The sequence below is a fragment of the Pongo pygmaeus genome, chromosome 5, assembly GCF_028885625.2.
Source record: "Pongo pygmaeus isolate AG05252 chromosome 5, NHGRI_mPonPyg2-v2.0_pri, whole genome shotgun sequence".
Classification (NCBI taxonomy): domain Eukaryota; kingdom Metazoa; phylum Chordata; class Mammalia; order Primates; family Hominidae; genus Pongo; species Pongo pygmaeus.
Genome location: NC_072378.2, coordinates 10460182 through 10475818, shown reverse-complemented (window position 1 = coordinate 10475818; position 15637 = coordinate 10460182). Strand labels below are relative to the sequence as shown.

Genomic DNA, 15637 nt, shown 5'->3' with positions numbered 1-15637 from the left:
ACTTAGATGAGGTAATTTTACCTTTTGGAGCCTCAGCTTCCTCATCTGCAAATTAGAGATAATAACCACGTTCCTCAGAGGTTTTCTATGAAGTTCAGATGAGTTAACCAAATAAAGCATCAATGTTAGTCTCTCTGCTCTCTCTCTGAGGAAACATTGGTTCTATACAATTTCCTCTTTAGAAAACACTTACATTCCCATCAACAAAACAGTGCTAGTGTTAGAACTCCCTAGGTTGTCTGATTGATAGAAATTGTCTGCCTCGATACAATTAACATAGGATATTTATTAAAATGTGATTCCACCTAAAGATCGATGCTCTATTAACAGATATGGCTCTTCCCTGACTTTTATGACCAAATGGAAACTGCCTTTCTGATATTTTGAAATCTAGTGTTTAATGTGGGATGCGTTACTCATTAAGGAAGTGTTTTTCAACGATTTTCACACCATGACACATATTGAAAACAGTTAAAGTTGACCCATGGCAAACATTTATTTACAATTCCTTACTTTATTGTAATAACACAGTATATAATTGTTACTGGTAAAGCTTTCAGTCAACAGTAGGGGTTTTTTTTTTTTTTGAAATGGAGTCTCACTGTGTCGCCCAGGCTGGAGTGCAGTGATGTGATCTCGGCTCACTGCAACCTCTGCCTCCCGGGTTCAAGCAATTCTCCTACTTCAGCATCCCGAATAGCTGGGACTACAGACGCCCGCCACCATGCCCGGCCAATTTTTGTATATTATAGTAGAGATGGGGTTTCACCATATTGGACAGGCTGGTCTGGAACTCCTGACCTCGTGATCCACCCGCCTTGGCTTCCCAAAGTGCTGGGATTACAGGCATCAGCCACCATGCCTGGCCAACAGTAGGTTTTTATAAGTTTTTGGGGAGTCAAAAGCTATACATAGGTTTTTGGCTACACAGGGGTTCAGTGGGCCTAACCCCCACATTGTTCACTGGTCAACTGCATTGGTCTGACACCTGTAGATAAAATGGACAAAGCTGCTCTCAGCCAGAGGTATCTGGCCAAAAGGCTCCAACTGTCCTGGGTTTTGCCTGCCGTATATGCTGTTGAGATCAACGTGTAGCCGATCTGTAACCCATTCCCAGCACGTCAGCATGCACAGACATGGCAGGGAAGCTCAGCAGTGAGGCATAAAGAACAGCAAAAGAGGCTGCCGTTACAGGAATCAGTTTAAGAAGCTAAAAACACACATCGGGAAAAGATTACACATGGGGAAAAATCAAGCCGTTTCTAGCTGCCCTTGGAACTAGACCCTGCAACCTTTGGAACAACTCCAGGTTTCTATTTTCAGGCCCCACATCTTGTCAACAGTGACATATCATTGTAACTGATTTTATTCCTTAACCTTGCCTTTTCTTTAATTTCATTTACCCTGCCGTCTTAACCATCCCTTGTATTGCCTGGGAGCTGAAAAGCAAGGAAGCCTTACACCCTACTCCACTGCTGGCTTTTGCTTGATTCACGAAGCTGAAGACACTTGAGTCTCCCAGACCAGGACTAAACTTGGGAAAGCAGCTAAAAACAGCTTCGCATGGCTCAGGATTTGAATGGAAAATTCTACAAGGGTGACTGATTTACCCTTCATGAAAACTGTTATGATTTTTCACCAAGGCACGAAGGAGGTTAGGATTGCAACGATCATAGGAATTTGAAGTTCGCTTTATTCCTCCTAATAAGGAGAAAACTAGAAAGAGACACAGTTATGAATCCTTCGAGGTAAAAACAAAAGAACATGAAACCCTGTCAGACACTACCCTAAATTTGTCAAGCTCAGGAACACAAAAGGTAGTATTTAAAGCAGCAAAAATCACTAAGGAAGTTTGAAGTGAGCTGGCTTGATGTGGATTTAAACAAAACTCCTAAGTTTCTAGGTGGTCAAATGTCGATAGCGCAGACCAATGAGCACCCACAAAAATGGAGATCACAGCCAAGGGACAGCTCTTGCAAAATGGAAAAAGCCAAAAAAGTAAAACCAGAAAGCACCAACTAGGACTTCAGCACGAACTCTTCAGATCACTGTGCAAGAGCTGGGAGGAAAAGGACATAGACTAGAAAGAGAAGATACAGTTTTATTAGAAAGGAGGGGGCTGTACCCACTTGATTCTTAAAAAGAGGAATGATGGTTTACATAAAATTGCAGAAAAGGAATCCAATCATAGTAACTACATATTAGGATTAAATTAAATTGCTTTATTTATTTTCCCAGCAGCTCTCTGACCATCTCATTTATTTATTTATTTATTTATTTGAGACGGAGTTTTTGCTCTGTTGCCAAGGCTGGGGTGCAGTGGCACAATCTCAGCTCACTGCAACCTCTGCCTCCTGGTTTCCAGTGATTCTCCTGCCTCAGCCTCCCGAGTAGCTCAGATTACAGGTGCCTGCCACCACGCCCAGCTAATTTTTTGTATTTTTAGTGGAGATGGGGTTTCACCATGTTGGCCAGGCTGGTCTCGAACTCCTGACCTCAGGTGATCTGCCCGCCTCCACATCCCAAAATGCTATTACAGGCATGAGCCATCGTGCCCGGCCCCATTTATTTACTTATTTATTTAATATTTTATGTATTTATTTTTGAGATGGAGTCTTGCTCTGTCACCCAGGCTGGAGTGCAGTGTGGTGATCTCGGCTCACTGCAACCTCCACCTCCTGGGTTCAAGCAATTCTCCGCCTCAGCCTCCCGAGTAGCTGGGATTATAGGCACCTGCCACCATGCCCAGCTATTTTTTTTGCATTTTTAGTAGAGATGGGGTTTCACCAAGTTAGCCAGACTGGTCTTGAACTCCTGACCTCGTGATCCACCCGCCTCGGCTTCCCAAAGTGCTGGGATTACAGGCGTGAGCCACCGTGTTGCCTATTTTACTTTTTGAGACCGAGTCTTCCTGTCTCCCAGGCTGGAATGTAGTGATATGATCTCGGCTCACTGCAACCTCCGCCTCCTGGGTTCATGCAATTCTCCTGTCTCAGCCTCCCAAGTAGCTGGGATTACAGGCACACACCACCACGCCTGGCTAATTTTTGTATTTTTACTAGAGATGGGGTTTCGCCATATTGGCCAGGCTGGTCTCGAAGTCCTGACCTCAGGTGATCCGCCCATCTCGGCCTCCCAAAGTTCTGGGATTACAGGCGTGAGCCACCGGGCCTGGCCCATTTATTTATTTTTTAAATGAGTCTTAGCTATTTTCTTGGTCACAGGATTTAGGAGTTACAGACCTAAACTAACATTTTGTCCATATAGTGTGTCCTTAATTCAATGTCAGACAATTTCATCTCCTAATCGACCCCATTTCAAATTCAGATGTAATCATCTTGACACTGACACTTACTAGCTGGGTGTCCTTGGGCAAGTAATACAAACTCCATATCCCAGTGTCTTCAGTGATTGCAACAATCTTAATTCAAAGAAATAACGTCCAAAGGGCACTTAGTCCTCTTCTAAGAAGATATATCAAAGGCCAACAAGTACATGATGTCCAACATCATTGTTAATTAGGGAAATGCTAATCAGAACTGTAAGAGGATACCACTTCACACTCACTAGAAGGGCTAAACTAAAAAAGCTAGACAATAACAAGTATTGGCAAGGATATGAAAAAACTGGAACCCTCATACACTGATGGTAGGCATGCAAGATGTTGCAACCCACTGGAAACCAGTTTGGCAGGTCCTCAAAATGTTAAACATAGAATTAACATTGGGGGCTGGGCACAGTGGTTCACGCCTGTAATCCCAGAACTTTGGGAGGCCGAAGCGGGTGGATCATTTGACGTAAGGAGTTCGAGACCAAACTGAACAACATGGCAAAACCCCGTCTCTACTAAAAATACAAACAAATTAGCTGGGTGTGGTGGTGCGCTCCTGTAGTCCCAGCTACTTGGGAGGCTGAGGTACAAGAATTGCAGAGGTTGCAGTGAGCCGAGATGGAGCCACTGCACTTCAGCCTGGGCGACAGAGCGAGACTCTGTCTCAATTAAAAAAAAAAAGGGCCAGGCATGGTGGCTCACTCCTGTAATCCCAGCACTTTGGGAGGCTGAGGCTGGTGGATCACTTGAATTCAGGAGTTTGAGACCAGCCTAGCCAACAAGGTGAAACCCCGTCTCTACTAAAAATACAAAAATTAGCTGGATGTGGTGGCGCATGCCTGTAATCCCAGCTACTTGGGAGGCTGAGGTAGGAGAATCGCTTGAACCCGGGAGGTGGAGGTTGCAGTGAGCTGAGATCATGGCATTGCACTCCAGCCTGGGCAACAAGAGTGAAACTCCGTCTCAAAATTAAAAAGAATTACTATAGGGACCAGCAGTTTCACTCTTGGTATCTACCCAGGAGAAATGAAAACATGTGTCCCCATAGTGACTTGTTCAGGAATGTTCACAGCAGCATTCTTCACACAAGCCAAAAGTAGAAACAACCCAAATGTTCATCAATGGATGAAAAAATAAACGTGGTGTATCCATACAATGAAACAGCATCCATTCCTATAAAAAGTGAAGTACTGATTCACGCTGTAACACGGATGAACCTCAAAAACATGGCAATAAGTAAAAGGAGCTACGCATGAAAGAACACATATTGTATGATTCGGTTAACATGAAATGTCCAGAAAAGGCAAATCCATAGAGCCAGAAAAGTAGGGGTTGGGTGTGGAAATGGGAAGTGGTCATGAGGTCTCTTTGTGTAGTAATAAAATGATTCTACATTAGCCTGGGATCATGGTTGCATAACTATAAAAGGCACTAAAAATCATTACATTGGACACTTAAAGTGGGTGAGTTTTATGGTATGTAAATTATATGTCATAAATTTCACACTATGTAAATTATACCTCAATAAACCTGTTACCTTTAAGTGGGGGAATGGCAATTAGTTTAGTGCCTAGCATTGTAAGAACTTACAGGATGATGATGATTGGCAAGCCTTCTAGAAAGTCTTTATGGTGCCTAAAACTGGGGCAGGAAACAGCTGTAACTCTGTGGATCTGTTGTAGATTCTATCAGTGACTTGGACGGTAGAAACCTGTTGGATATTTTTTCTTTTTTAATTTTACATTGCAGTCTCATTAGCAGAAAACTGCTGGATTTCCATGAAAGCAACAACACAATTTATTTCATACTAGCAACATAAGGTGAATTTGAATTCAATCTGATGCTAGGCTTTGTGTCAGTTGAGGCTGGCAAAGATATAAAGCTCCCTACCCTCCAAGACTCTGCTTTCTGGCAGCAGCAATAGATGATTAAACCGCAAACCCTAACTAAAGTGACAACAAAAAGTATTTGGAGCACAAAGGACAAACTGCTGTGCCTGAGGGTAGGGGCTTGTCAATGATTTAGGAGCAAGACCAACTCAACTGGGTCCTCAAAGATAACCAGGATTTTTGCAGGCCAAGAAAAGCCTAGGGGGAAAACTGGCTCAAAGGCAAAGAGGTCTGTTTGAATCCCCTGAATTGAATTCAGAGTCCCTTGAATTCCCTGCAATTACATAGGGAATTCAAGTTGGAGCCAAATCAACTACTTCAACTACATTTTCTGAATATTTTAAATCACAGCCTCTCAGGGCCCAAATAACTCTGCTACATTCCCTTAATTAATGATTTTACTTTTCTAGACCTGAACTAAAACATATAGGAATTTGACCCAGCAATCCCATAGACCCAAAGGAATATAAATCATTCTGTCATAAAGATACATGCACTCGTATGTTCATTGCAGCACTATTCACAATAGCAAAGGCATGAAATCTACCTAAATGCCCATCAACGATAGACTGGATAAAGAAAATATGGTATATATGTGCCATAGAATATTATGCAGCCATAAAGGAATGAGATCATGTCATTTGCAGGGACATGGATGGAGTTGGAAGACATTATTCTCAGCAAACTAACGCAGAAACAGAAAACCCAAATACTGCATGTTCTCATATGTGGGAGCTGATTCATGAGAACTTATGGACACATGCAGGGGAACAACACATACTGGGGCCGGTGGGGGGCACTGGGGGAGGGAAAGCATCAGGAAGAAGAGCTAATAGAGACGCTGGGCTTAATACTTAGGTGATGGGATGATCTGTGCGGTAAACCACTGTGGCACACATTTACCTATGTAACAAACCTGCACATCCTGCACACGTACCCCTGAACTTAAAATAAAAATTGAAAGAAAAAACAATATACAAATTCAGTCCTCAAAATGGATGGACGGTAATTGATACTGACCCTAGCAATCAGATGACTAAGAACTCCCAAAGGCAGACCACATTCCCAAGAGTGTTTTCTAATGGATTTAGCATAGGTGGCAGCAAAGGATATTTGTCCTTTGAAAAAGTTGGTGGAAGTGATGGAGGAATTGGGGTTTAGATTTAGGAATCCCACCCTGTGGACTGCTTAAAAGCTGAGCTAGAATTGAAAAATCAGAAAATAAACTTCCTGTAATGCTGAAGGGGAATTTTCTCCACTTGTAGAGAACATTTTATTAGACATGCAGACCATTTCTCTTCCATTTCTCCATCCCTCATGCAAAGTGATATTGGAAGCCTGCTCAGTGATGAAGCTGGATAAAAGGCTAGGTCCTGGGCCAATCATTCGGTTGCATGCTCACATTTGGTGTGTTGGTGGTTGGGGGTGGGCAGGGCCCGGGGATAGAGGGGACTGAGATCTACACAAATTGTTAAGATGCAATGGAGGCGGCATTGCAAGAGAAGCATGGATAAAGTGGCGGCAGGGGAGCTGCTTCTGCAGGAGTGTAAAGCAGCTGAGGCCGTGACTTTTCAACTGGATCTTGAAGAGAACAGATGAGAACGAGCAGCAAAGATAAAGAGTATTCCAGAACAAGAAGACAGCATGAACAAGGTTGTGGAGGCCATTTGGCTTCACACAAGTCTAAAGTGAGAAGCCTGGAGAGGTAGGGGGCTTTAGTCACAGAATGCTACTTCCTGGTACAAGACTACAGACAGGTGACATTGCTAAGAACTATACCCAAGGGAACCTCTTCAGCCACATACCTAATGTATTCCTCCCTCCCTCCCTTCTTCCTTCCTTCCATCCTTTACTTTCTTCCTTTTCCTTCCTTCCCTTCCTTTTTTTGAGATGGGGTCTCACTCTGTCACCAAGACTCGAGTGCAATGTCACGACCACCTCTCACTGCAGCCTCGACCTCCCATGCTCAAGCAATCCTCCTGCTTCAGCCTCCCAAGTAGCTGGGACTACCGGCACGCGCCTCCAAGCCCGGTTAACTTTTGTATTTTTAGTAGAGATGGAATTTCACTATGTTGCCCAGGCTGGTCTCAAGCAATCCTCTGATCCTCCTGCCTTGGCCTCCCAGTGTTGGGATTACAGGCATGAGCCATCACGCCCGGCCTCACATACCTGATTTCTAACAAAAAATTAGACCTTATGCTTTCAAAACCAAATGTTAAAGGGTTTTGTTTTTTGTTTTAGTTGCAAATAGAATTTTTAGAATCGTAACATTAAAATCTCAAAAATCAACACCTGAGAAGTTAATCTGTTTTCTCTCTCTCTACATTTAATGAGTTTCTATCATGTGCCAGGTATAGTTTGTGTACTTTCTAATCCTTCAACAGTCCTACAAACAGATATTTTATCCCCGGGATATAGATGAACAATCAGGCTCAGTGAAATGAGGCATTTGCCCAAAGTTAAAGAGATGGCAGGGCTGGGTGCAGTGGCTCATGCCTGTAATTCCAGCATTTTGGGAGGCTGAGGTGGGCGGATCACCTGAGGTCAGGAGTTCAAGACCAGCCTGACCAACTTGGAGAAACTCCGTCTCTACTAAAAATACAAAATTAGCCAGGCGTGGTAGTGCATGCCTGTAATCCCAGCAACTCGGGAGGCTGAGGCAGGAGAATCGCTTGAACCCGGGAGGTGGAGGTTGCAGTGGGCCGAGATCGTGCCATTGCACTCCAGCCTGGGCAACAAGGGCGAAACTCTGTCTCAAAAAAAAAAAAAAAAAAAAAAAAAAGAGACAGTGAGCTATAGAGATAGGCTTTAAACTCAGGCCTGTTTGTTTCTAAACCCCACCAGTGAGTGTGAGCTACCCTCTAACTCTATTAGAGAGTAAACGAATCTTTAGACTATTTTTCCAACCCATTCACCAGTCCACTTAAATCTTAAATACATTCTAATTGATGTCATCTGACTATACTCCAGCTGGGCCCAACCCTTATTTTTTTCTTTCTCATCAATCTACTTTCAGCTTCTTCAGTATAAAATTAAGATAGGTCCCCATAGGAAGAAACACTATTTTTTGGTTTTAAAAAGGAAATTGCTACCTAAAGGAGCAACAGAATATTAAAACAGGGTCATGTCTCTGGTTATTCCTCTGAGATCCCAGAAGATGGTGTAATTGGCAAAGCAAAACTATTCATATACATTATCATTATTATGCAAAAGCCATTTTTGATGGTAATATATATGGATACATAAAATGCATATAAATCAATTAAACTACATACTGGGGCAATTTCTGATCTGGGGAAATTACAATCTTTTTATAAACTCAAAAAAAGTCAAAATCATTAGCAGTCCTCAGTTGTGCTGTGTCACTTTATGACTTTCAGCAACTAAGCCTGTTATTCCATAACAAAACACAGATGCCATGAGATCTATCAGGGTTTATATTTAAGGTGTCATGGGTATGAATTCAGGAAAGAATACAGACGGTCCCTGACTTATAAGAGTTCAACTTATACATATATATATATTTTTTTGAGATGGAGTCTCGCTCTTGTCGCCCAGGCTGGAGTGCAATGGTGTGATCTCAGCTCACTGCAACCTCTGCATCCCAGGTTCAAGCGATTCTCCTGCCTCAGCCTCCCGAGTAGCTGGGATTACAGGCGTGCACCACCATGCTCGGCTAATTTTTACCTTTTTAGTAGAGACGGGGTTTCACCATGTTGGCCAGGCTGGTCTCGAACTGCTGACCTCAGGTGATCTGCCCGCCTCGGCTGCCCAAAGTACTAGGATTACACGTGTGAGCCACCACGCCCGGCCTCAACTTATAATTTTTTTACCTTATGATGTGCAAAAGCAATGGGCATTTAAGTAGAAACCATATTTTGACTTTTGAATGTTGGTCTTTTCCCAGGCTAACGAGGTGTGGTAGGATACTCTCATGATGCTGGCAGCGGCAGGCCGCCCCAGCTCCCAGTCAGCTACGAGATCACGAGGGTAAACAACCGATACCGTACTCTATAGTGTACTGTATTCAAGAAATCACATGACATAGACACCACTTTATTATAAAATAGGCTTTGTGTAAGATGATTTTGCCCATCGGTAGGCTAACAATGTAAGTGTTCTGAGCATGTTTAAGGGAGGCTAGGCTAAGCTAGGATGTTTGGTAGATTAGGTACATTAAATGCATTTTCTTTTCTTTCGTTTTCTTTGTTTTGTTTTGGTTTGGTTTGGTTATTTTGTGACAGAATATCCCTCTTTGGGAGTTGGAGTGCAGTGGCACGATCTCGGCTCACTGCAACCTCTGCCTCCCGGGTTCAAGCGATTCCCCTGCCTCAGCCTCCCAAGTAGCTGGGATTACAGGCGCCCGCCACCACGCCCGGCTAATTTTTGTATTTTTAGTAGAGACAGGGTTTCACCATGTTGGCCAGGATGGTCTCAAACTCCTGACCTCTAGTGATCCACCTGCCTCCCAAAGTGCTGGGATCACAGGTGTGAGCCACCCCACGTGGCCATTAAATGCATTTTTGATTTATGGTATTTTCCACTTGCAATGAGTTTCTTGGGATGTAACCCCACTGTAAGTCGAAGAGCATCTGTAGTCTAACTTAGCTGGGAAGGAGGAAGAAGAAAGGAAGGATAGAGCGTGAGTCACAGAATGTCCGAAGAACAAACTCAGTGATCAGTGAAGAGGGAAGACAATAGTTAGCAAAGATAAGATCACTTGCAGATTAAACACTTCCTTTCTTCTTCTAGGGAAGTGATAAAACTAATGCCATTGTTTTCTTGATAATCTACCTATTTAAAAAATGAAGTCTGTCAGGCCATTTACCACCTTCCTAAGAAACTGTGTTTCCCTGAGAAGAACTCACAGGTGGCTGAGAGCGGTGGCTCACACCTGTAATCCCAGCACTTTGGGAGGCAGAGGTGAGCGGATCACCAGGTCAGGAGTTTGAGACCAGCCTGGCCAACATGGTGAAACCTCGTCTCTACTGAAGCAGCAGAAATTAGCCGGGCGTGGTGGCGGGCGCCTGTAGTCCCAGCTACTCAGGAGGCTGAAGTAGTAGAATCGCTTGAACCCGGAAAGCAGAGGTTGTAATCCCAGGTACTCGGGAGGCTGAGGCAGGAGAATTACTTGAACCCAGGAAGCAGAAGTTGCAGTGAGCCGAGATCACGCCACTGTACTCCAGCCTGGGTGACAGAGTGAGACTCCATCACAAAAAAAAAAAAAGTAACTCACAGATGTCCGAACTCTCTGATTTCCTTTTCTAGAAGTTGACAAGAGACCCGGCACAGCGGCTCACGCCTGTAATCCCAACACTTTTGGAGGCCAAGGTGGGTGGATCACGAGGTCAAGAGATCAACATCATCCTGGCCAACATGGTGAAACCCCATCTCTACTAAATATACAAAAAATTAGCCGGGTGCCGTGGCGGGCGCCTGTAGTCCCAGCTACTCAGGAGGCTGAGGCAGGAGAATGGCTTGAACCCGGGAGGCAGAGCTTGCAGTGAGCCGAGATCGCACCACTGCACTCCAGCCTGGGTGACAGAGCAAGACTCTGTCTCAAAAAAAAAAGAAGTTGGCAAAAATCGATATTTCTGGCAGATATAAAAAACCGAGATTATTTAAGCAGAGCTAATAGTACAAATCCCCCAATTTTCCTCCCCTTCAAGTCTGTCCATTCGCCCAGCATCTCAGAAGCTCTGTGTGCTCCATTGGTTTGGGGAATATCAATTCCCTCTGCACACAGTAAGATCCCAGCCACATCCCTGGGGCTCAAGGATGAGTTCCCAAGACCACCTTGATTCAGATCTGCCCTTCTCTGCTCCCAAAGTTGCATCTCTCAAGGTCTCGGCACCTGGAACCTCAGCATTGCATTTTTACATATAGAGGGACTAACGGGATATACCAGCCTCAAACAGTGACATAGTAGTATGGACTCTACGGCAAATAGAAATACAATGAGCCACCCACATTTAGGGTTCAGGGGAAGATGCCTGCCATGGAATATCAATAGGGCTGGTCCACAGGCTGGCTCCAGGGGAAAAACAAATTGGAAGTAGAGAGGGTCTGTCTTCCGGGCCCTCCATCACCCCCCAGTATCTTCCTTTCTCTATTCCTTCCCCTTTGGACACCTTGGCACTCCTTCCTCCCACAGCCCACAAAGCCTGCTCCCAGGAAAGGCCGTTTTTGCATTCATTCCTATTTTAATGTGAGTATGAAACAAACTCCCATGGAGTTACATTCAAAACACTCCTTTGTAGCAAGTGAAACAGAAATCACTGGTCAGTTTTGAAATGTGTAAAATCCAAGGCACACATGACCAATGGAATAAACTCACAGAATGTCCCTATCACAGGCAGAGCCATCCAACCCAGAGGATCAATAATAACTCAGGAAGAAAGTGGGAGGCGAATGAACGTGCATCTTGGGCTTATAAATGGAAATCATCAACAGCTGAATCAGATAAGAAACTAAAAGGCATGCCATCTTGTCGTGGACCAGATTAAGGGTAAAAGATGGAAGTGGGGAGAGGAAAAAGTGAGGGCAGGAAGCCCTAATTTCAGAACAGCTTGTGAGGCTTCTTGGACATCTTTAAAGCCATGTGTGAACTCCCCTTTCTGTAACACTGTTCTCCTCATGGGCACCTTCACCTGAGCAGGCCATGCAGAGTCTTATCCTCTGAGAGGCCTCCAGAGGACCTGCTGGATGGACCATGTTTTTGTCTGTTTTTGTTTTTGAGATGAAGTCTCGCTCTGTCACCCAGGCTGAAGTACAGTGGCGCGATCTCGGCTCATTGCAACCTCCGCCTCCCAGGTTCAAGCGATTCTCCTGCCTCAGCCTCCTGAGTAGCTGGGATTACAGGCATGCACCAACCACACCGGGTTAATTTTTGCATTTTTAGTAGAGACGGGGTTTCATCATGTTGACCAGGCTGGCCTCGAACTTCTGACCTCAGGTGATCCGCCCACCTCAGCTTCCCAAAGAGCTGGTATTACAGGCTTGAGCCACTGTGCCCGGCCCCATGTTTTTATTACTTGCTTATTTATTTTTCCATTTTTTGAGACAGAGTCGCACTCTGTTGCCCAGTCTGAGTGTAGTGGTGCTATTGCAGCTCACTGTACCCTTGACCTCCTGGGCTCAAGCGATCCTCCTGCCTCAATTTCTCCAGCAGCTGAGACTACAGGTGCATGCCACCATGCCTATTTTTTGATATTTTTTGTAGACACAAGGTATCTGTGTTACCCAAGCTTTACTTTTTTAAACCACATGACCCTGCCACCCTGGTCACAGCTGACTGGACAACTTGGGGCTACATAAAGGGCAGCTGTCCGCAAAGAGGTCAGCCGCAGCCTGAGAGGTAGAGTGGAATGAGAACGGGGATCCTCATTGTATAATACAATGGCTGCATGACCTAAGGCAGGACTCTCTGGGGACATCTGAATGGGACACAGAGAGCACTTGCTGTCAAGAGAGCAGCATGGGCCAGGCGCAGTGGCTCACGCCTGTGATCCCAGCATTTTGGGAGGCCAATGCAGGTGGATCACCTGAGGTCAGAAGACTAGCATGGCCAACATGGTGAAACCCCGTCTCTACTAAAAATGCAAAAATTAGCCAAGCGTGGTGTCACGCACCTGTAATCCCTGGTACTTGGGAGGCTGAGACAGGAGAATTGCTTGAACCCAGGAGGCGGAGGTTGCAGTGAGCTAAGATCACACCACTGCACTCCAGCCTGGGTGACAGAGTGAGAATCCATCTTAAAAAAAAAAGAGCAGCGTGGAATCTGGCAGATACCAGGGGAAGACATAGGAAGTAGAACCCACAGGGTGGAGGAGCCCATAAACCAGGGGAAGTGCTGAAGCACAGGCAAGAATTTCAAATAAAGTAGAAGAAGCAGGCAAAGCAAAACCAGCAGAGGTGGAGACTGTGCGACATGAGGACGACCAACGTCTCGGTGCTGCTAGGGCAGCAGAGCCTGACCACTGCACCAGCAATGAGGATGTGTGGTCCACCTCCCCTGCCTGTGGTCGCAGCCACAGGCCACATGTAAAAGTGATATTTCAAACTGAGTTAAACAAAATACATTTTTTTTTTTTTCTTTTTTGAGACAGAGTCTTGCTCTGTCACCCAGGCTGGAGTATAGTGGCATGATCTCGACTCACCACAACCTCTGCCTCCCGGTTCTCCTAAATCGCTGAAGCGATTCTCCTGCTTCAGCCTCCCGAGTAGCTGGGGTTACAGGCACAAGCTACCATGCCTGGCTAGTTTTTTGTATTTTTAGTAGAGTTGGGGTTTCACCATGTTGGCCAGGCTGGTCTCAAACTCCTGACCTCAAGTGATCCGCCCACCTCGGCTCCCCAAAGTGCTGGGATTGCAGGCGTGAGCCACCACACCCGGCATAAAATACATTCTTTAAATGCATATCATCTGCTTCTTTTTACTTCTTTTAATGTGGCTCCTGGAAAATCTAAAATTTGATTTTAGATCTATGGCTCCCATTGCAGCATTCCTATTCGGCAGTGCTGTTCTCCCTTCCCATGAGACCACTTTAGCTGTGAGATGTTTTTCTGGACTAATTTATTTTTTTAATTTTTATTTCTGAGATGGAGTCTCACTCTGTCGCCCAGACGGGAGTGCAGTGGCAGGATCTTGGCTCACTGCAACCTCCGCCTCCCGGGTTGAAGTGATTCTCCTGCTTCAGCTTCCCAAGTAGCTGGGATTACAGGCACGTGCCACCACACCCGGCTAATTTTTGTATTTTTAGTAGAGATAGGTTTCACCATGTTGGCCAGGCTGGTCTTGACCTCCTGACTTCAGGCAATCCACCCGGCTCGGCCTCCCGAAGTGCTGAGATTACAGGTGTGAGCCACACCTGGCCTGGACTAGTTACTTTACAGAATCCTAATCATAATCCCTCAATCACTACAATGAATTGGAACAATCTCAAAATGTCCCTCGCACCCCTGCCCCCCCCCAAAAAAAAAAAAGGCCAAATCCACAACATATACACATCAACCAGTAGGACCCTTACAATGGAAAATGGCTCAGATCTCCACATAGCAGGAGTAATAATTAAACAAGACAACCCTTAGGTTTCTAATTCCCTCACCTCCTACATTCAGCCCTGCCTCAGGTCAGGAAAGAGTTGGCAGGGCTTGCCTGATGTGGTGGCTCACGAGGCTGAGGCAGGAGGATCGCTTGGGCCCAGGAGTTCAAGACCAGCGCTGGCAACACAGCAGGACCTCGTCTCTACAAAAGTTAAAATTAGCCAGGCATGGGGGCACGTGCCTGTAGTCCCAGCCTCTTGGAAGGCTTGAGCCTGGGAGGTCAAGACCAGCACGGGCCGGGTGCTGTATGGCTCACACCTGTAATCCCAGCACTTTGGGAGGTTGAGGCCGTGAGCCGTGATTGTGACACCGCACTCCAGCCTGGATGACAGAGTGAGATCCAAAAAGAAAAAAGAAAAAAAAGTTGGCAGGGCTGGTCAGGGTCCTCCGGCAGTGATCCTCCACACACATAACACAGAAATGACTTCAGGGGCTAACTTTTGTTAGGTTTCTGAAAAACATGAATTGGTGCATTTGTTTTCTATTGCTTTGCCAATCTGTTATTGCTAACACGGGGTGTAAAAATCCAGCTCCAAAGATACATCCAGTCGAGAAGTCAGGGGGTTTCCCTTAAAGTTTCTGTTCAGTCCCCTGATTAGGATCACAGACTCAGAGTGGGAAGGGACTCGGAGGCCATCCGGTCCAATCCTTGAGGTTTCCTCGGCAGCACGTCCCCAGCCCTGCTTCCCGTGGCTTTGCTCACCATTGAGGAAGCTGCCCATTCTATTCCCAGCTCCATGTGTCCTCATCTCCCAACCGCTGGCCCGAGATTCTACTTCCAAAACGACAGAGTTGGTCTAATTTCTCTTTCCTGAGCAAATCTTTTAATTAGGTAAAGACACCGATCTCTCTTCAAGTCTTTTCCAAATCAATTATCCTTTTTGTCTTGGTCTTCTCTAAAAAAAAAAAAAAAAAAAAAAAAAAAAAAAAAGTGGGGATTGGCCTTTTTACCTCCCTGGCTGCTCTCTTTGGAACTGCTGTGTCAATGTCTCCCCGTACAGTAGGGTGGCCAGACCTGAAGAGTCTACATCCTACTCCAAGCACATGGGAGAGAAGTGAGGCTTTCACTTCCCTTACTCTGGACACTACAATTCTATTTAAACAGCTCTGTGTTTTCCCCACCAGACTTGCCTGAGCCCTCATTTCTTTTGATCACTATACTTCCCCTTCTGGCTCAGAAAATCAGACTTAAAGAGAATTCTAAGCCTATGAAGCTTTGTATGCCAATATCTAAAACAAGCACCTGCAATGGTTTATGCCCCTGGCTGTACATGAGAATCACTTGGAAGCTGTACAAATATCAATAGTTAGGT

At 45.2% G+C, this 15637-nt stretch overlaps 1 protein-coding gene across 4 annotated transcripts in view; it reads right to left on the bottom strand.

The window, feature by feature from the left end:
* GCNT2 (glucosaminyl (N-acetyl) transferase 2 (I blood group)) overlaps positions 1–15637 on the bottom strand; it is a 101064-nt gene that overhangs the window by 82302 nt on the left and 3125 nt on the right. The window contains exon 2 of one of the 4 annotated variants that reach the window (XM_054490069.2): positions 14786–15220. The exons of the other annotated variants lie outside the window; for them this stretch is intronic. Within the exon in view, the coding sequence (XP_054346044.2) occupies positions 15177–15220 (44 nt within the window). The 3' untranslated portion in view covers positions 14786–15176. Of the gene's footprint in view, positions 1–14785; positions 15221–15637 lie in introns of those variants that run through there. 4 annotated transcript variants of the gene reach the window in all.